Genomic DNA, 20,446 nt, shown 5'->3' with positions numbered 1-20,446 from the left:
GGAGAGAATTTGCAGCGCTTTTAATCGTCAGACAAAATGCGCTATTTTTTTTATTATTATATGATACTTTTAGTATTGCATTTAGGTAAACATGGTAAAAGTAACTAGACTTCCCGGCTAAAGACATATAGTTTTTAGTTGATTTCGCAACAATCAACAACACAAAGTAACATTGAACCTTACCTAATACTTTTATTATGTTTAATTCTAGGAATAGGTACTGAAAACAACGTCAAGGCTGTCATTCGAAGTTGTATCAGTAATACGGGATGTACCATGGCCAATAATGCAGCTCCCAATATGCTGAGTCAAGGAGAGCATCGAGACTTCTATATCAGGTTTCAAAATGGACACATCCAGGTACATTAAACATGTCATATAATTTTGTCGGAATATTAAAACTCTTTCCTGAATTCTTTTATGCATTCTGGTAGTATCACAATATCAAGATTTTATTACTGTTTTAAATTACTGGTAATTTGTTCAGTATATGCAACATGCTCGTAGTCTAAATAAGGCGAGCACTCAGGCTAAAAGCCCGTGAAAATCACTGCGGGCCCTCTGATATGCTACCCTTCGGGCCCACAGGGCGGCCCTTGACAATGTTTCAACAACGTCAGTACGACGGACTCAATGCTGACTTTGGCATTACCTGTTCTCGTACCAGTTGTTTATTTGCGAGTCTGAAGTATAGTCAGTAATGTGGCCTAGTGTACAATTAAAATTTTTTACAATGTGAGTATAATCAAACCCTAGGGCCCGAATGGCCCTTGAAGATTTTGGCTTATTTCGAACACTGCAATATAGCTCAACAATACGCTCCACATGTAAGACATTGTTCAGTGTCTTGACTTTTCCTAACTATCTTCAGGTTGGCAGAGTGGGAGCCGCACCATTTGCCGTAGCCGTTGACAATACACCATTACTGGTCAAGTATGTTGCTTTCTCTACTGCTGATAACATTGAAGGGGAATGGCTATTCCCCCAGTTTTGTAATGGATTTTGTAAGTATGGTGGTATCAGGTAGAACCAACTGAAGAGTATTATGACATTATATTACTGACTTAATAAATTTGTATCATGTGTATTTTGAGCAAACTGTATTGTATTATATGTTACTGTCTCTCTTTAACATGTTTAAGTGTTTATGATGATGTATAAATATGGATAAATATAAGTACAGGCAGGTATCATTTTATATCATGAAAAATACTCGTGTCGGTGACAAAACAGGTACGTGAAGTATGATATTATTTTCTTTTGACGTTAGTTAAAATGTTGAGCATAATTTGAGATTGTGAGGCTAAAATGACCGTGAAGCGAGTTTTTTTTTTGTTTCTCAGATACTATACCTCAGCAACCCAAGTTTATTTACCAATTAAGCTCCTGAAAGGACGTTGGAACAGTATATACTTCTGTAGCCTGTGTAGCCTTGCTATTAAACGGCAACGGTTTGAAGATTTGACAACTCTGAGGTGAGGAGAATGTGATATTTTGCCTGGAGTGCTAGACTAAAGACGAATATAGACCGAGTTAGCAGGGTAAGTTTATAGAAATAAAAAACAACTACTTTTTCTGCGTCAAATATCCACAAACTTCGTAATTTAAAAGTTATCATCGGGATGTTTTATCAAGCAAATAAATGTGACAGACGAGTCAATTTAAGTAGAATAATAGGCGCACCGAGACAAAATTGGAACACCAATGTTTTTGCTTGCTAGTGATATCCAAAATGGACAAAAAGTTACATAGGGGAAAATGGTAATTTGCATGTTTCCGAAATGGCCGCTAATGCAGGGCTCAAATTTCAAAATTGGGCGAATATGGATAAAAACCATCCCATTGTATTTCTCTCATTATTAGAATTCAGGAAAAGTATAGTTTGACTTATCTCCGATATACAGCTCTTGAGTTATAACGGTCAAAGTGTCAAATTCTGGTCTCCATAATGTTCACCGAGGTAAAAAAAATTATAAAATGCTCCGATTTTGATCAAAGTGGTTTAAAATTGTTCCGCTTGGACAAACATTTTAGCCAAGGAATAGTTTGCTACATCTCTGGTGTTTCGTTACCTGGATAAAGGGCAAAAAAGTCACAAGCCCATTGCCCAAACGTGAAATTGTATAAACATTTATCTGTGCATGGATGGTTTTCAATTTGATTTCATTTTGGCAAATGCTTATAGCTCATTATTATATGTTTCCATCGCTACAGATGTGTTCCTGTTCGTAAGATATCAATCTTGACAACAACAACAACAACACCAGAGCTGGCAAAGGAACAAGCATTCACATCCGTCCTCGCATCATTATCACCCCCACAGTGGATGATTTACTCGATCGGATACAGATAACTCTTAGGTAGGGCCGAAATAGGCAAGTAAGGCAATTACCTTTTTTGGAGTAAAAAAGTTTAAAATGCAAGGGAAAGAAAGCGAAATAAAAAAAGGTGTAGTGCCTTCTGGCAAAATGATACTATGAAAAGATGGGTGACATTCAAGATAAGTTCGTGTCTTACTTTAATCAATATAGATGTTTTACCGCTACACACAACTAAATTTGTTCACTGCGTGAGCTTTCGACACGACGACTAGATCTGTGTCTTTTTCAAACTGATGGTGACTGGTTTATTGATCTGGGATGTCACATGACGAGCTGGAATTGTCACGTGACAGAACAGGTTCATAGACCAGTGGTAGCTGGTGGCGGCCTTTGTCCTTATTCAGTGAACTGGGTGGCGTCTGATGTTGATGGCTTCCCTTACACCTCGATTAAACCAATTGGGAGTCCTGGTCTAGCACTTTGACATCCTTCCACGCGATGGTGTGTTTCGCGGCTTGGGCGTGTTGAGAGACGGGCGAGGAAGCTTTGCTCTTGCGTTTGTGTTCCGTCAGCCTAGTGCTTAACGTGCGCTCAGATTCTCCAACATATGCAGCGGGTAAGCCTCACATGTAATGTGATAGACAGTTCCGGACGGTTGCTCACTAGCGGACTTATATTAGGAGCAACAAGGTTCTGACGGACGGAGTTAACCGGTTTGTAGTGTGTACGGATGCCGTTAGCTTGAAATAGGCGAGCAACAGTCTCAGAGACTCCCTGTACGTAGGGAATAACCACACTACCTTTGGCCGGCGGTCTGTTTTGGTACTTGGCTTTCTGTTTGTCCTTTTCTTTGTTGTCACTGACAGCGAACACCCATGGCTCGTAACCACATTGGTGAAGACACTGCTTGATGTGATTCATCTCCCGTTGTTTGTCTTCTTCGCGGGTGATAATAGTGTTAGCTCTGTGGGTCAAGGTCATGTTAATACCCAACTTGTGTTGCAAGGGGTGATGTAGATGTTATTTGGTGTCCTCGCACAGCGTCATCATCCCTATATCTTCGTTTCAAAAATTGCCGTGATACTATGAATGCTCCCATTTTTCAACAGCTACGCATGGCGATTTTGTTCGAGATAGGCCGAGCGATTCAGGCTAAGCATACCATTTTACACACGTTATGAGATTCCACAGAGCCTGCCACACAGTTTCTATTCTATGTTTTTACGATTAGCGCATGATCAGTATCCCATATGATATTTCTATTACAAGAAAATTTGATTTGTTGTCAGGTAAATCCCAGGTTTTATTTTTAATACACTAACTGGGAATTAAATACACTAATTAGCGGGGCCGGTATTTTGCTGTGGATATATTTTACTGCATTTTATAAGTAACGATTTTTGATCTTAATAAAAATTGTAATATATTCAACTGTTTGAGAATTCCAATTCTATAAAGGAACACTTGTATTAGAAAATTAAATTACAAGTCATACAATACACACCATGCCACTTTCTTTATCAGCGTCAATGATAGAATATCGATTTCAATCGAATTGAATATATCGCTCCATTTTGAGTTTGTAGTTCACCACTGAGCGATCCAGCGATCGATTGCTAGCCAATCAGATAGAACTCCTGTTCTTTCGTTCGGTGAAATACCACTCGCCCGTCGCTCACCAACGGAGTATTAAGTTTATATTTATAATATAGGGAGTCGACACTGTGCCTCGTATCATTTCAAAAACTCAAGTTAATTGAAAGTTTTGTATTTGTGTTAATTTCAGCTCTAATTAAACTTTGCTGAAAAGCTTTCTTGGAGCAAAGGATGAGAAGGATTTTTGGCCACAGATTCACCAGACATGCGTCAGTACACCTCAGGCAATTACGGCTACATATTTGTACATACGCGTATAATAATGTTCACTACCTAATGTAAATTAGGATCCTCTTGAAATGGCAACAATTTATACTTTTATGACCACTTATACCATTTACCTGCAACTTAGGTGAATCTTAGGTTGTGTTTTGAAACGGCAGTCTTGTTAATAATCAGTGGGAATTGTTGGGTACAAATCACTAAAAAAACCCACACTTTGATCAGCACCGTGAGAACATAGAAGAAATAATGTAAATGGGGAATGTCAGTGCTTGATCCTTCCATTTTTGTATTATAATTATAATAATGTAATTGTAAATCTAAATTTTAAAAAAGGAAGTAAGTAACAATATATGTGACCGTCCACCACAAACCAGCCGTAAAGTCGGCAAATTGTAATCCGAGTTATAGTGTAAAATGTGTATGAAGGTGGTATTCATAGGTACCTCAAGTTGGTGCTACATGTAGCTCATTATTCTAGTCAAACACCTTTTAAACCAATCAATAATCCTATTGTTGAAGAGGATAATATTTGTCTACCTATGTCTATTCCCGGGGGGATCACTCAAATATGACATTGTACGCATGCGTGACCAAATTTTTTTCAAACACCCCCTAAACGAGTTTTACCCTACCAGCAAATTTAGCCCCTTAATAAGGTAATTTAATATAGAATTTACCCCCTAATGAGTTTTTTGGGCAGTAAAAATGAAAAAAATTTACCTTTTCGGACTCGTAATTTACCGAAAATTAAGGTACCCTAAACAAGTTGTTCAGTTTCAGAAAACTACCCTTATTCTTGAAAATCCCTTTTCCTTGTTTTTTTTAGTCACGCATGCGTACAGACCAATTATGAGAGTGCCCCCCCCCCCCGGGTGTCTATTATTCTTAAATAGCTCTAGTCTTTGTTTGCTTTGGCCAGTGGCGTATATTTCTTTGTGACATGGGGGGGGGGATGGGGGGAAATTCTTGTTATAGTATAGTGAATCCAGCACCTTTTGGTGACATAATAAGTTCATGGTTCAAATGCGTGCGAAGCGCACGAAAAATGTTGCTAAACTGATGTAATATGGTGTAAAAGTGGAATAAATGCGCGTGAAGCGCGCGAAAATTAGCACTTTGGGGCTAAAATGTGCAAATATGATGTTAATTTGGTCAGAAACCCATATTCAGGCATCAACATTGAGGGGGGGGGGGTGATTGTATGGACCACCCCCTGACAAAATGTTGGGGGGGGGGGGGAGCCCCCCATTCCCCGGCATCTACTTCTATGCCCTTGGATAAATCCTGTTCAAGTGGTGGGTTACAAAGCATTGTATTTTGTCTAGGTATGCACAAAAATGAGAGGATATTCCTGAACCTCGTTGACTTGGGGATGATTTGAAATGACCGCCAATTGTGACTGTTTGATATTTATTACCAGCAATGTGGAAAAAGACATATAGAACCGAAATAAGGTACCATTTTGTTGAAGGAGCAAAGTTCAACAAACCATAACCCGATATCGTATGAACTCAAATGATACACCATTTTAAAGCTATACCATTTTCTAAACACGAAATAAAACAAAATTACGGCTGGTTTTGGGTGGACGGTTGCATATAGATAGACGATTAGATAAACGGTTTCATTATTTCATCATAATGTAATTTACACAATATTGACCTACTTAGTAATATCTCATTCATTACCAATTTCCACTGAAGAAATGAATGAAACCGATTATGCAATATGGAATCTATTTCATAACCATGATAACAATTTGTTTGAAAAATATATCGGACGTGTATATCTTAGGGACCGTTCACAAACACTTGTTAGGGGGGCCTGATGCAAAAAAGGGGGGGGGGGGGCCTGAAAATTTTTGACCCTCCTAAGGGGGGCCCTGAAATAAATGACCACAAATTTTCCTGGGAAAACTGATTTATATGCTTTTTAATAGGGTTGACCCATAATTTTCATGTCAAAAAAGGGGGGCCTGAAATTTTTGAGGTCTGTAAAGGGGGGGCCGAAAAAGGTTAAATGTTTGCGATGAAACTTTTTTTCATCAGGCCCCCCTAACAAGTGTTTGTGAACGGTCCCTTAATAAAAAAATAACAAATATGTATATTGTATAAATAGAGTGGAAATGGAAACAATTCTCGAACAGGTTAAGGGGGTACTGCACCTACACCCCTGGTCAATTCTGTGCCTTTTTTTTCTTTTGCATTTTTCTCACAAATTATAGCGCATTGGTGACAACTTGCAAGATATGTATATAATAGGGGCAAGGACTACAACTATTGCACTGAAAATTCAGCAACTCAAGTCAAGTAGTTATTGATTTATTGATCAAATATTGGTCTTCCCTCATTTTTGACTGTAACCCCACAGCTGTTGTCTGTGCTGAAATAAAATTTCCAGTGCAGTAGTTGTAGTCCTTGCCCCTATAATATACATATCTTACTTGTCACCAATACGCTATAATTTTTGAGAAAAATGCAAAAATAGGCATAAAATTGGGCAGGGGTGTAGTACCCCCTTAAAACTTTCTTAATTTAGATTAATTTAATTTAAAATATTAAATTAATACTTAATATTTAATAATTAAAAACGGGCGTGGAAAGGACGGCTAGAAGGGGGGATGTGGAGGCCGAATCTAAAAACACTAAAGTAATGACAACAGAACACAGTAATATATTGTGTAAGAATACAATTCTGTAAGTAACCGTTATAAAACATTTTGTCAAAGAACATGACAAATATCGTGAAGAAAAGACAATTGTTTATTTTTATTATGTGTGTAAACATTCCATTATTACGTGGACTAACATGCAATCTTTTCATCCATAATAAACGGTTGACCTTCAACCGAAATGTGAAATATTCCTCGTTTTTTGTGTTTCGTCCAAAAATTATTTGGACTCAGAAGCAATTTATAAGTTTGATTGGTAGGCATGAACTTTCGATAGCAGCAGTGCGTTGCCGGGGGGAGGGGTCGGTGGTGTAGCCAGTGAGGGCCCGGGGGCCTGTGCTCCCTGCTCATCATTGCCGTCGGTACATCTTAGGCCGTCGGTACACGACGTAATTTGGCTAAAAAGATTGGTCAACAAGAGACAATAATTTTGTGTGAACTGCATGTGAAGTTAAGAACTTACATTTTGGCCCCAATCTAATCTGCCTACGTTGCTGCATAATTTAACAGTATAAACGAGCGTAAAATTATTTTTGAAAAATTTTATTCCGAAAACCTGGCTACGCCATTGAAAGAGGTAGGCCACTAGCCCCCCTCGTGAGAAGTCTTGACAACACCCCCCGGATGCTGGTCGCCTTGATACCTTTTAGGCTTTTTTGTACGTTGTACCGCATTTTTGACACTTTTTGTCAAACTTTGGCCCCCTTGAATGTTGCCTTGTCTCCCTTCGCCCCACCCCTTCTGCAAAAGTCCTGGTTACGCCACTGAATAGCAGAATCTTTATCAAATAAAAAAGGCACAATTTAGACTTAGGGCGTGTTCACATTACACAATGTGGGTTCGTACCTAGGTAGTGAAGTTTCTGCAAAAGTTAAAGTGACTAATCGAAATTTTGAATTTACTTCACAGGTTTTTGTAATGGATAAGCTGTTTCCGAAATCGGACAAATATCAGTATGGATAGGCCTACTCCAAATGAAATTTGGAGTCAACAGCAGATATTTTCCTGATATAACATTTCTCACGTATTAATGATATGCATATTAAATAAATTAGCTTTTAACAACATTTAGTTATTTGGAGAACAATTGTAACAAAAGGTATTTTTAGAAGCCTAAAGAGAAACAACAAAACACAAAACGTTTTACAGAAAACATTTAAATGTTGGATTACATAAAGGGTATAAAACGTTTTAATATCATTCACAAATATTTTGGCAACTTTTTGTGAAACATTTTAAACATAATGTTATATAATAAGTGCTCGGTTTTACATGTAGTGTTGCCAAATATTTGCCAAAAATGTTTGCCAAAAATATTTTACAATAACATTTTAACAACATTTCTAAATTGTTGTTATGTTCATAGCAAAAAAACCTTTCATGACCTTAACATTTAAATGTTATTGCAACATTTTGACCAAAACACGTTTATAACACGTTTTTAACGTCTTTAAAAAAATGAATGTCCTTGTGCTACTAGACTACAAGAAATATGTAGTTTCAAGGATTCGGGCTAATGACAACGTCCCGGGTTCACATTCATAAGCAGCCAGGACTCCGGGCCGGATTTACCATTGGGACATATCCTTTTTTTTTAAAGCCCAAAACACCATGTTTTGGACCAAAATATGATATTGCAAATTTTTGCGCGCTTCGCTCGCACTGTTCCATTACATAGGAAATGTTACCTTAATTTTCGACTATAATAGCATGCAATTGAATACCTGAGTTGAAGAAGGGCCCAACTCCAATTTTTTTACAAAAATGAGTTAGACCCAGCATTTTATTACCAGCAGATTGTTCTTCCTTGTGTGTGAGGGACGAGCCAAAATCCACTCTCTAAATAGTCTTCCACGTACACTTAATCATGGTTTTCATGGAAGAAAGGCCCAACTCCATGGAGTTGAGTCCTTCTTCCACAAATATTGGGTTAAAGAGGAATTTTGCTCATCCATGAAATCTGCTTTTCACTACAATAAACTTTCTTGCTGACATATTACATGCTTCTATTTGTGTAATTAATGGATAATTACCAAATTTCTGTAGCTATTTATAACACATCTGCTTACGGAACTGGTACTTACAGTATATAGTGGAAGAAGGGCCCAACTCCAGCTCGTATCAAGACCTGTAGGCCTACTGTTGCCATGGAAACATCATATTTAATTTTGAATGGATATAATTTTGTATGTTCATGTATTAAAGGTCCCCTGAAGATGAAAACATTCTGCCTATAAAACTTCCAACTATTAATTTTCTTAATATCTCGAAAACAGTTTGATGGAGTTGGGTCCTTCTTCCACTCTGGTATTCAATTGGTTCCCAGATAAAACTTCCATGTGGGTAACTCTTTACTAAAATCATTTATTCATTGCATGAATTAATGGCTATCCCTTTTTATATCGGGCCCTGTTGACACAATGAATGTAGGCCTACATGTGCACTCTCAGGAATAAAGGTTTTTACAATGTGTCCTCTATATGAAATCCTGAACGGCTCTGTAAAGAACCAAAAAGGTGGGGTCACCCGAATACAACGTTATAATATCATCGTTAATAAAGACGGGTCTATAACGGAATTCGGGTCAGCAAGAGTGGCATTTATATTCGAATGACCCCCCCCCCCCCCCCCGGTTCCATTTTGCTTAATCGAGTTACCTAATCACGTTTTGTGATTTACTCAACGTGGTCCGTAATAATAAATATTGTGCATCGCTTGAAGCTTCTTGAACGAAACCACAGTTTAACAGTTTTTCCATTTCTATACTTGGTAATAATACATTATACTGCGCAGAAATAGTATCCAAACACTTAAAACTAAAACCATTCCCTAAAGACACTAAAACTAAATTGTTCTGCGCAGTTTGACACCTCATTTCGCACTATACAACTATATTTGTCTAATTTGTAACAATTTTAATTTTAAAAAAAAGAGAGCTTTTTAGATATTGAACACAGTGGCGTGAGCGTTCATAATGAGGCCATAACAAAGGCAGCCGAAATCGCCTTGAAAATGAGAAAATATCCAAATTTGTCACTTTTGAAACTATTCCTTTTGTCGTTCAAATGTGTATAGCTTAGTGTAATAAACTCGCATTGTGCCGAATGAGGTATCAAAGTACACGAAACAAAATTCTCCAAGCCAAAAAAAATATATACACCCATTGTTTTTCCTACATTGACTATAGACTACATGTATAGCCACACCTTCTCCAGTTGTATTTGTAGCGTCTTTTTCCGAAATATTTCAATTTTTGATGTTATAACTTCTCAAAACTGAATTGGACATAGCCCTCGATATCTTTTCGTTGTGTCCTTTTAGTTATTCTTTTCTTGTTCTGCTCTCACCATAAATGGACTACCTTTCATCGACTTATTATTAATGGACACTGCTAACGCATTGGCTCCATAAAGCAACGGTGTGTATGTGATAGTGTACGTACCATTGTCATGATCTACAACAGAACATGGTAATCCGCCCATCTTTGATTGTGCCCATTTCAAGGAAGCTTGGACCTTTGCACCACCTCGAAGAATTGGCTGATTATCCGAGTTCACAGTGGTGACCTCTGCCTTGCAAGCCTTTCCTCTCCACGGATTTGGATCTAATGTTATTGTGCACTGGTCAGAATCAACCAGTGGCTCCTTAACCCTTTTCTTGCCAGATGGTCTTTTGGTCTTTTTACCAGATGGCTTTTTGGTCTGAGGCGGAACTTCCTCGGCCGAATTTTTTAACTTTGGTTTGAACCCTTCTTCAGATGTTTCAAAGTATATTTTTGGTGGAGGTGGAAACTCATAATCTGGAGATGAGAATGATTCCGAAGTAGATGACGTTGAAACGTCCAGTGTCAAGTCACAAAGGTTTTTAAGGGAATCTTGGAACTGACCCATGGCTGCGACGTGCTTTTTACTGACGACAAACTCTTTGCTCTCTATTTCTTCCTTTGGAAGCGGTACGTTCTGTAGTTCTTGCAAACGCTGCATGGTATGTCTGCTAGAATCTAACAGTTGCACATGGTGGCTGATGGAACATGAACTATCTGTAAATTCACACGCGCTCGACATCTGAAAGGATAACAAATCAACAGATTTCTCCTGCTCTTCAAGTCGTTTTTCTTCATTTTTGAACAAATCATCCAGCCTGGCGCAAGCTTCTTTGGAACGTAGATCGATCATACGATGTAGTTCTTCCACAGTACCCTGTATTTCAGTCTCTTTCTGTCTGAAACTCAACATGAGACGATTCTGTGCTTGCTTGATCGTTGCTTTGATCAGAGTCAATTCTTCAAGCTGTGATCTTACCTTACCTGCTGCACCTTGAAGTTCTTCTGTCGTCTTTTCCACAGCAACTTCAATGTACAACAGATCATGACCGCGATGTTCAACGTGGGCACAAGTAGGACACACTGGCGACAAGCAGCAAGGGGGTGACACTAAATTCACGGTTGTTCTATTAGCAACGCAAAATCTATGAAAAATTCAGCTGGTTTACTAGCTAGAAAGTGAGGCCAGTTATCGATCCGTTATAGCTCGTTATGAATAATTCATGTTCGACCCCTTGGATCATGTTAATTGAGTTTGGCAAATAACAACGTTGTTAGTTTTGCGAACTTTGCCTGCTGGCCTGTTCAATGAGAGTATAGCACGCCCCCAATCCATCTGGGCGCAAACCAGGCGAAAACGATCCAGTTTAATGAAATGGCGGACGGGTATTCCCATCAGGCACCAGTGATATGTTTTTTCAAAGAAAGTCTACTAATTTTATATGAAATGACATTTTGCAGTAGCAAAGTCAAAATTCGGACTTGCTATCAATAATATGAAGGAAATATGTGACAGAGGCAAGGTGGGAAATACAAGTAGGCCTAGTATTTAAGTTATAATAACCTTTGATACCCGACCTGACCTTCCATCATGGCGCCATGATTCGTTTTATGTATTTCTATTATGCTCTCAAGTAAAATAAAATACCAATCTGCGCTGAGCAGACAATGTTACTTGGCTCCCAGCATGAATTATTGATTTTATACGGAGATAAAGAAATGAACAGTGTATGTGCATGATGTGCAAGCATACTCCAAATATTTACGGTAAATCTGAATAGTGGTCACATGGTGACATATCATGTGTTCGGGAAATCACGTGGCAACATTTTAAGATTTCAGGCTTGTTTACTAGTTAATTGCCATTTGTACTCTTTATTATTTATCTTTGTTAATTAACATATATTTTAAATGCAGATAAATCGTGGTTGGCTGCCCATTATATCTGTTAAATTCAATGTTTTATGAATATAATTCTACCACGCAGAGGGGTTCACGCAGCAGAATTTCACATCACCTGACTTAGCTAGATTTCGAAGCTCTGCTCTTCAAATTCATGTAACTTTCAAAGTTTATACATTTAATATATTTAATATGATACTAATTTTTTGTTATAACCAACTGGTACACGAAATATACTAGCTTATTACCTATACAGAAAGGTGATTATCAGCCTTCACTCAGCAAATTGACATGCCCGGCATATGCAGCCATTCTCCGTCTGGGTAACATGACTGTCGCCCTCAATACGTCTGGGCGCAAATTTAAATAACAATACGCTATTTACATATCAATGCGGCCTCATGCTAATTAAAGCTGCCCCATCCAGGAGTTCATCTATGCAAGCAGGCTTCGTCTTGGCAGTATAGAGTCATTTCTTGTTTGGGATGTTTTTCACATCGCTGTTGACATAGCGACATTGGGTTGCACTTCTTCTCCCGTAGTTCAGTCATTGTAGACAAGCTATGACCTCGTAAACTACGCATTTTGTGGTGCATATCAACGCACCCTTGGCACAAAAAACAAACGCAATCATGACAAAAACAAACCGCGTTCTCACCATCATCACAGTTGCCACATAGTACACAAAGGTTAAATATATCGTGATATTCTTTCAAGTTCTCGACGATGAAGTTATCAGGAAGACTAGTTAAATCACCTTCGGCCTCAAGCTGCACAGACTGCCGACATTTTGGGCAAGCAAATGACTTTCTGTCCTTGATGTACCGTTGTAAGCAAGAGGCACAGAATGAATGCAAGCAAGGTAGACACTTAGCTTTATGTTTTATGGCATCGTATGACTCGGCACAGATTGGGCACGTTAAAAATTCGTCTTTGAACTCTTCCTGTTTTTGAGAAAACGATGACATTGACGCCATTGTCACAGCAGTGTTTCTGGTTAAGTTGTTCCGAGATGTTGTTTTAGCATTTTAATCACAATGACAGGCCTATACGGTACATTCCCATGCGCAGCCAGCGCTTACACCATCTTAGCTGACCGAGCTTGACTGCTTGATCGATCTGCTCCTCTATTGTTTACCAGTCAAGCCCATAGATATTTAAGCGTAAGCGTAGATGAGAGACTCGCAGATTCGAATGAAATCACGCGCACTACTCCGCGTCGTAATATCTCTCTCCCTGAAAAGGGAAAAGGGTCCAAAATGCTATCAATTTTCAGTTGTTTTCTCCACATTTATGACAGTTTTTCATAGGTTTTTGTGCCTTAATCCAAACTCCAAAGGCATTTCCTCGGTGGTGGGATATTATTCTTACAGATACGATGTATTTTTAGGCAAATCATTATGATTTTAACATAAAATTGGCAAGAAACAAAAATTTTGGTCAAACTGTCAGTTACGCCCTTTTGACATAAAAACGTCCGTGGCAGCCCCAGACAAACAAAAAGTACCCAGCTCAGATGAGTGCGTAATGTCAGGAGGAACGCACGCGTAGTGCTTGCGTTTACCCAACGTGGTGTTCGCGGTAGCTGGCGCGTACATTTCTCACACTGCCGGCCCAATAACTGGTAAAACTGGTCAAATTCCCGCACAGCCACTAACTCTGATTAAAGTTGACAAAATTGGGCGGATTTAGGCATTTTAAAAAACGACCCGGAAAACCATTTTGGTCTTTAAATAAATAATGATTTTATGAAATGGCATCAATGTAGCAAAAAAGTCTAGGGTTTCAAGTTGACACTTTCGGGTGATCGAGTATTTCAAATTCGCCTCAAAACAATTGCGTTCATCACAGAAACTCAAAATTAATTTAGTTAATCTTTCATTGAATGTAAGTTTTTCATTTTAATGTAATTCTTTGTTTTGTTTTTTCATTTTTGTGTCATTGATATTTGTCATCTGAATCGTTTGATATATGTTCCAGTGCTGTCTTGTCTGTAAAATAAAATTCATTATTATTTGCTATGCTTAAATATTTTGTTATAGGTCCTAGCCAACTTTGTTATATTTTATCTGTTTGTAGGCCTAGGCCTCCTTCAAATTAATTTGGTCTATTAAAGTTTTAAAAAATCATGGGATAAAATCTAAGAAACCTATTTTGCAAATTACACGAATTTTTGTTCAAATTTCGTTATGAATTACGTTCTTTTAACATTAAGTTCCTTACATTTTTTAGGCCTACGCTTTTATATTTCAATCTTGTATAGTGCTTGATTGTTGATGATAATTATTGGAATATCTAAATGGATTGAAAAAGGACTGAATTTGATTTTTGGATTGGTTCATTGCGTAGACATGTTTTACCGTGTCTATAATATCGAATTGATTAATTCGAATTAAACAATTCATTGTTGTTATCACTGGGTAGTAGCCATTACTGCCAGTAGACAGGAAGTCTAGAAAGTTGACCTCAACGCTGTAGGTGGTCTTCCTGTACTTTTGAATGGGACAGCAGTAACCTTAGGCATGTTTTAGACCAACATTTTGGATTTGTCAGATTTTTTTCTAAGTTTGTGAGAGCATAACAAGACTATCCGTCGATGGATTTTTATTTCCGTCGGTAGATATTTTTAAAATTAAGTTATTCATAACATATTAAAAAGACAGAGACCCCTGATGTATAATCAATTAGCTAGGTAAGTTTTGAGTAACCTTGATGAAAATGATCAAAAAAGTGCCTATTCAATTGTGTGGGTACGGTCCATCACCTGTCACTTGGTAGTCTTGTAACATCGATGAATTGTTTAATTCGAATTAATCAATTCGATATTATAGAAAAATGGTGAAATCAAGTGATACTCCTAATTTACTGCCACATACGTTGTGCGCTTCAAACTTTTTAGAATGAATAAATTATGTTCAATTTGTAATGAATTGGAAAGGATTTGACCTTATCTTCAGTCGGCAAAAGATTGAAACAATCTTTTCGGCTGAATATTCAAGTGGAAAAGATCAGTTGCTAAAAGATAGAGATTCAAGTTGATTGATTCGAAGCCATAATGTACGTTTCCCATACGGTAGGCCTATAGTAAAAAACTAAAAATCACTGTCAGGAAAGGTTTCTGTCAATTTTAAACCGAAATAACAAGGTATTAAAAAGTGAAAGAAACCCCACTGGCTATTTTGGTTGCTTAACGTGGATTTTTATGGGGGGGGGGACTTAGGCCTAATGTGCGAATTATGCCCAAATTAACCAATTTCATATTGTAAGATCTGGGACGAAATGTAAGATCGCACATTAAGCCCCCGTGGCCATAAAAAGAACGAAAATTCAAATACCATACCGGTAGTATTTCAACTGAATATTCTTTCGAAAACGATTTGTTTAAATATTTTTAATTGAATATTTATTCGGAAAATTTAAGAGATGATGTATGTTTATTTATCTTTAATTAACACTCAGCCATGTCGATTATAATTGTTATACAAGGCTCACTCAGTCATTTAATTAGGCAATGGAACCAATTGAAGTTCGGTGTTGGAAATGAGCAAAATCTTTTTGATTGAATATTTATTCGGAGTAGGCATAGGTCATGTTTATAACTTGAATAAAAGTTTGCTCAAGTTAAAAGGTGTATACAATAATATGTTACAACATAAACCCTACGTTTAATTTAACATGTTGAATTTATTATATATTTTACTCAGTTTACATGAGTTTAACGAATCCAACGAGCCAAGTCATGCAGGCTCAAACCGTAAAATATTACAGTAATATTTATCGTAAACTGAATTATTATTTCTCTACAAATACGCGCATGTGGCGTGATCTCTGCTGTTATAATAAAATGTTGAAAATAAGCCAGCCGGGTTTTTTTTTCAAACAATAAAAATTTGGAATACACGAATCAGGCAAAAATAATATTATTAGGTTTCTTTAGGAAAAAAAAATAGGCTATCATACTAATTTTGGCTCCGGCTTGCTCTTTATGATTATAGCGCAGTTGTTTTCATGAAAATAAACAAAAATAACACCGTTCTGAATAACATGAATAATGAATTGAAACTATAATCACTAAAAAACAACAGGAAAGCGCTTATTATTAACGGTTTCTTGTACAATTTACGGGGTAGGCCTACAATCCATTCAAGACTCATCAATGTTGACCAACTGCAGTGGCAACACGTAAATTTATCTCCCAATATTGCGTGCTGACTCATTTTACGCTCTCACGACAGCATCGTCGCGCACTCACGGCGTACTCAATGCGGAATTCGCGATGGTTTATATCAGCACGCGAAGATCAAAACAAAAAGGTTCGACTTCACTACGCACCGGCCTACGCGCTATATGCGTCCTTTCTAGCCTCCTTCGGAGGCGAAGGAGCGATCCGATTTCAATGGTCAAGCCAGTGAACCATCCCATCATGAACACAGATTATTACTGATTCAATAATACATTCAATGAGGTAGAAAGGATAGAGTGACCTGCTCGCCGAATCTGTGAAGCAGGTTTGGGTCCCGGTTTGGGTGCTGTATAGATCACAAAGTTGAACAAATCATGTATTAAAACGCATTAAATTTCCCAGTATACCATTGTCTTTATCAAAAATTGCTGAATTATAAAGGCAAACACGCCTGAATCTGGTATTTCATCAGTGTTGCCACGCTAAACAACTCTACCACTTTACGAAATTTCGCCTTCAGTCGCCGTTCCTGTAGCGCTGCATGGCAACGGGCGAATGAACTAGATTTAGGAGCGTGCTTGCCTTTATTATTCAGCAATTTTTGATAAAAAATGGTACACAGTAAAGTTGAATATGCTAAAACAGGTAATTTATTTAATTTTATTAATCCATACATGTTAGAGTAAATTCAGTTTCCATTTTAGTTGTATTTGATGCTGATTTTGTTAGGTCCTTCATTTCATAATGGCTTATTCAGTGTGTGATTGTCAATGAAACGGCAACGTACCAGCTCGAGCTCAGCGATCTATGTTTTTCTACGTCATTGAATACATCGGAGTGTTTGGAAAAGGTTAAAGGTCATTTGACCTCGACCATTGTCCGAAATAGGTAACGTAATTAAGAATTATTGATCCCTTCCTAAGCTTTTCTAACTGCATAGTGAGCCCATCTGTTGATAATAATACCTGCACAAAAATAGAGGTTACTCCACACAGTTTTGGAACGTATAATAGGCCTACGTGAACAGTGCAAAGGTGAAAGGCGTTTTGTATTCTATGGAGGCTCTTGAAAAGTGAGGTATCAAATGGCGAGTTATACTTTTATATACTTTGTTTAACTACTCGTATTAATTGCAAAATAATTCGGTTTTTGTTACGGGCTGTGCAATAATTAGGAGCCCTGAGGGAAGACTAAAATTGGGAGGAGAGCTGAAAGATGGGCAACGATTTTGGCACACATTCATGAGGAACTTACTATTTAATATTGCAAAATAATCATGATTTGTTACGGGATGTGCAATAATTTATAATCTCATAAATTTCATGAATCTGGTAATATAAATATTTTTTAGTAATTATACTTCATGGTAGTCAATTTGGTTTTCGCCTACGCAGATCTTGGTTTATGGCCATTTTTGAAGCATATAATCAAATAGTTGATAACAAGAACTCGGGAGGTAAAATACTTTGTGTCTCTCACTTTCAAGAAGATGTGTTTATTTGAGAAAAAAATGTGCATAGGCGTAGATCGGGGGGATAAATCCCCCAACATTTTGATATCAAGGTCTGTGGTATCGAATTCCTTCCAGAGGTCCAGGAAGATACCCAAAAGCCAAATGTACACAGTTTAGAAGAGTGCAAGTGGTTAAATAAGCTTGCTCAAGCTCTCATATCTTTTAAGTTGTAACCATTTTAGATTTAGAATATTTTGAAGAAATAGATATGATCAAAACTTGCATACACTATACATTGTTGTGTGTTTAGTGAATGTTTGAAGTATTTGATTTATTTTAAAGTTAAGCATATATTGCGAAAAGTGTCATGGACACGTTTTGTGTATCTTCCTGGACCTCTGGAAGGAATTCGATACCATAGACCATGATATCAAAATATTGGGGATTTACCTCCCTCGATCTACGCCTATGCACATTTATTTTTCAAATAAACACATCTTCTTGAAAGTGAGACACACAAAGTATTTTATCTCCGTTTTGTTCTCGGTTTTTTTTTTTTTCAAATAAACACATCTTCTTGAAAGTGAGAAACACAAAGTATTTTATCTCCCGTTTTATTCACGAGACGTGAGGTCCTCTCCTTACACAACACTGATTTGCTCGACGTGGATACGTGACGTCAGTGGTCATTTACATAGCCCATTTCATTCCCTGAGTCAGGAAAGTTGAGATGCCTGAATACACTATAAGTGTGCAAAAGTCCGCACTTTCCATGCTCATCCACTTGTGTAGCTCTGTGTATATAGAAACGGCCAGGGGGTAACACTAAATTCACGGTTTTTGTATTAGCAACGCAAACCTATGACGATTTTGTTGGCTCTTAACAAAGTGATACAATGTATCGATCGGTGATGAATAATTCACATCAACTCTTACTCGGCCCATGTGATTGAGGTCACCACATAAAGATGTCGTAAGTTTAGTGAATCTAGCACGGTCAGACCGGGCGGAAGTGGGTCAACTACTATGATCCCATCAGGCAGCAGTGATTTGTTTTTCCAAGATAGTCTTCTAATTTGATAAGCGAATGTCTTTTTGCTAAGGTAAAGTCGAAATTAGGACTTACTGTCAACAATACGAAGGAAATGCATGACATGTTTATGATATGAAAAACAAGTTAGACCCCCTTCGTTCACCAGAACACTTGTGCCTGGCCGAAGTTTCGTCAGCGTTATCTCTTTCAGCTGTTAATGCCTAGATATGCTCGACATAAAAAAAAATTGAATTTTCACAGCAATGCAGAAATTCGCATCTAAATACTAGTACATATAATATGATTGCTGCAGACTATTAATTCGCGGCTCACAATAGCGCCATCGCCAATTGGTGGTCTTCTGTTAATACTGTTAAGAGATGGCAGTCATTTGTATACATGCCTGGTATAAGTCTCCAATCGGGGGACAGAACTATTCAATTTGGCATTATTATTATGATTATCAATTTTAGGCCCCAAAAATTTGGGGGCCCATCTGGCCAAATAATAAATCCGGCCCTGCCCAAACACCAGATGAACCCCATTGGCAAAAGGAGGGTTGACTATAGTGAAGAGGTCCCGATATATCGATGTGAAAATATCAATGCTTACGTCATTATATCAAAGTGTTAATTAAAAGAAATCATATTTGCCATAATGGAAGGAATATCTCCCACGAAGGAATTCCCGAAATTACGACGGATTCTTCCAGATTGAACAAGTCTCTCGTCTCGATCTGACGGACTCGTAGAATCAATCCGGCCATCACTCGTTTAACGCATGGTCAATGGGTTCAGCGATTACGAAGAGGAGGGAAGAAAACTTGAGTTTTGGACAAAGTTCCTTTTTTCTGATCTCCTTTCGCCTACTGCCAATGTTTGGTTGGCTATATTATATAATTACAGTAGTTCCGTTAAGGGATCCAAAATGAGCGTTTATTGCGTTTCGACAGTATTTTTGTGGGACATGAGAGCATTTTGACTCGAATTGCATTTTGAATACGAAGCATGTCTTTCTGATATCAAATAATTTTCATTTTTTAAAATCACAATATAATACAAATTTTATGACAAATTATAAAAATTTGATATTTTTCAAAATTTTGATATATAACAGTCCTCGAAGTAAATTATATAAATCTAATGATATATTCTTAAAGTGTATGTAGTAGCGAGGAAAAGCCGACGGTCAATTGAAAATTTTGACCTTTCATATTGAAGATATGGATTTTTTCCCAAAAAGACCAAAATTGTTTTGGTGTTTTGGGAAAAAATCCATATCTTCAGTAATGAAAGGTCGAAATTTTCAATTGATCGTCGGCTTTTCATCCCACCTACATACACTTTAAGTATAAATCATCAGATTTGTAAAGTTTACTTCAAGTACTGTTAAATATCAAAAATATCAATTTTAATGATTTGCCATAAAATGTGTATTAAATTGCGAATTTCAAAAATCAAAATTATTTGATATCAGAATGACATTCTTCGTATTCAGAATGCAATTCGATATGTCTGATGTGATCTAATGTCCCAAAATAAATACTGTCCAAACGTTCATACCCCAGCCCTTAACTGGTTAAGGTTATTAATTATTTTAAACTGTTGTGATTTGGTCGTTCACAGCATAATACGAATGGTAGTGAGCTTTGGCAAAAACTGCATTGCTCAATTCATAGCG

The 20,446-nt window shown here is 37.4% G+C and overlaps 2 protein-coding genes across 3 annotated transcripts in view; one reads left to right on the top strand and one right to left on the bottom strand.

Annotated features, from left to right (window-relative positions):
* The window catches only part of LOC140157136 (uncharacterized), a 37,248-nt gene extending 31,210 nt beyond the window's left edge, over nucleotides 1-6,038 (top strand). Inside the window, exons 15-18 of one of the 2 annotated variants that reach the window (XM_072180219.1) lie at nucleotides 212-360; nucleotides 872-1,475; nucleotides 2,215-2,360; nucleotides 4,108-6,038. In XM_072180219.1, coding sequence (XP_072036320.1) covers nucleotides 212-360; nucleotides 872-1,027 — 305 coding nt within the window. In that variant the 3' untranslated portion in view covers nucleotides 1,028-1,475; nucleotides 2,215-2,360; nucleotides 4,108-6,038. Of the gene's footprint in view, nucleotides 1-211; nucleotides 361-871; nucleotides 1,542-2,214; nucleotides 2,361-4,107 lie in introns of both variants that reach the window. The other variant, XM_072180218.1, reaches the window with a different exon arrangement.
* Nucleotides 6,039-10,190: 4,152 nt separating this feature from the next.
* On the bottom strand, nucleotides 10,191-13,074 carry LOC140157836 (tripartite motif-containing protein 3-like). The gene is made up of 2 exons (XM_072181084.1): nucleotides 12,756-13,074; nucleotides 10,191-11,278 (listed from the first exon to the last, which is right to left on the bottom strand). The coding sequence occupies exons 1-2, from the start codon at nucleotides 13,072-13,074 to the stop codon at nucleotides 10,191-10,193; spliced, it is 1,407 nt and encodes a 468-aa protein (XP_072037185.1).
* Between the last annotated feature and the right edge of the window lie 7,372 nt (nucleotides 13,075-20,446).

This window comes from Amphiura filiformis, chromosome 7 (genome assembly GCF_039555335.1).
Source record: "Amphiura filiformis chromosome 7, Afil_fr2py, whole genome shotgun sequence".
Taxonomy (NCBI): Eukaryota; Metazoa; Echinodermata; class Ophiuroidea; order Amphilepidida; family Amphiuridae; genus Amphiura; species Amphiura filiformis.
The sequence above is the reverse complement of the archived record's forward strand: the minus strand, read 5'-3'. Positions and strand labels throughout refer to the sequence as shown.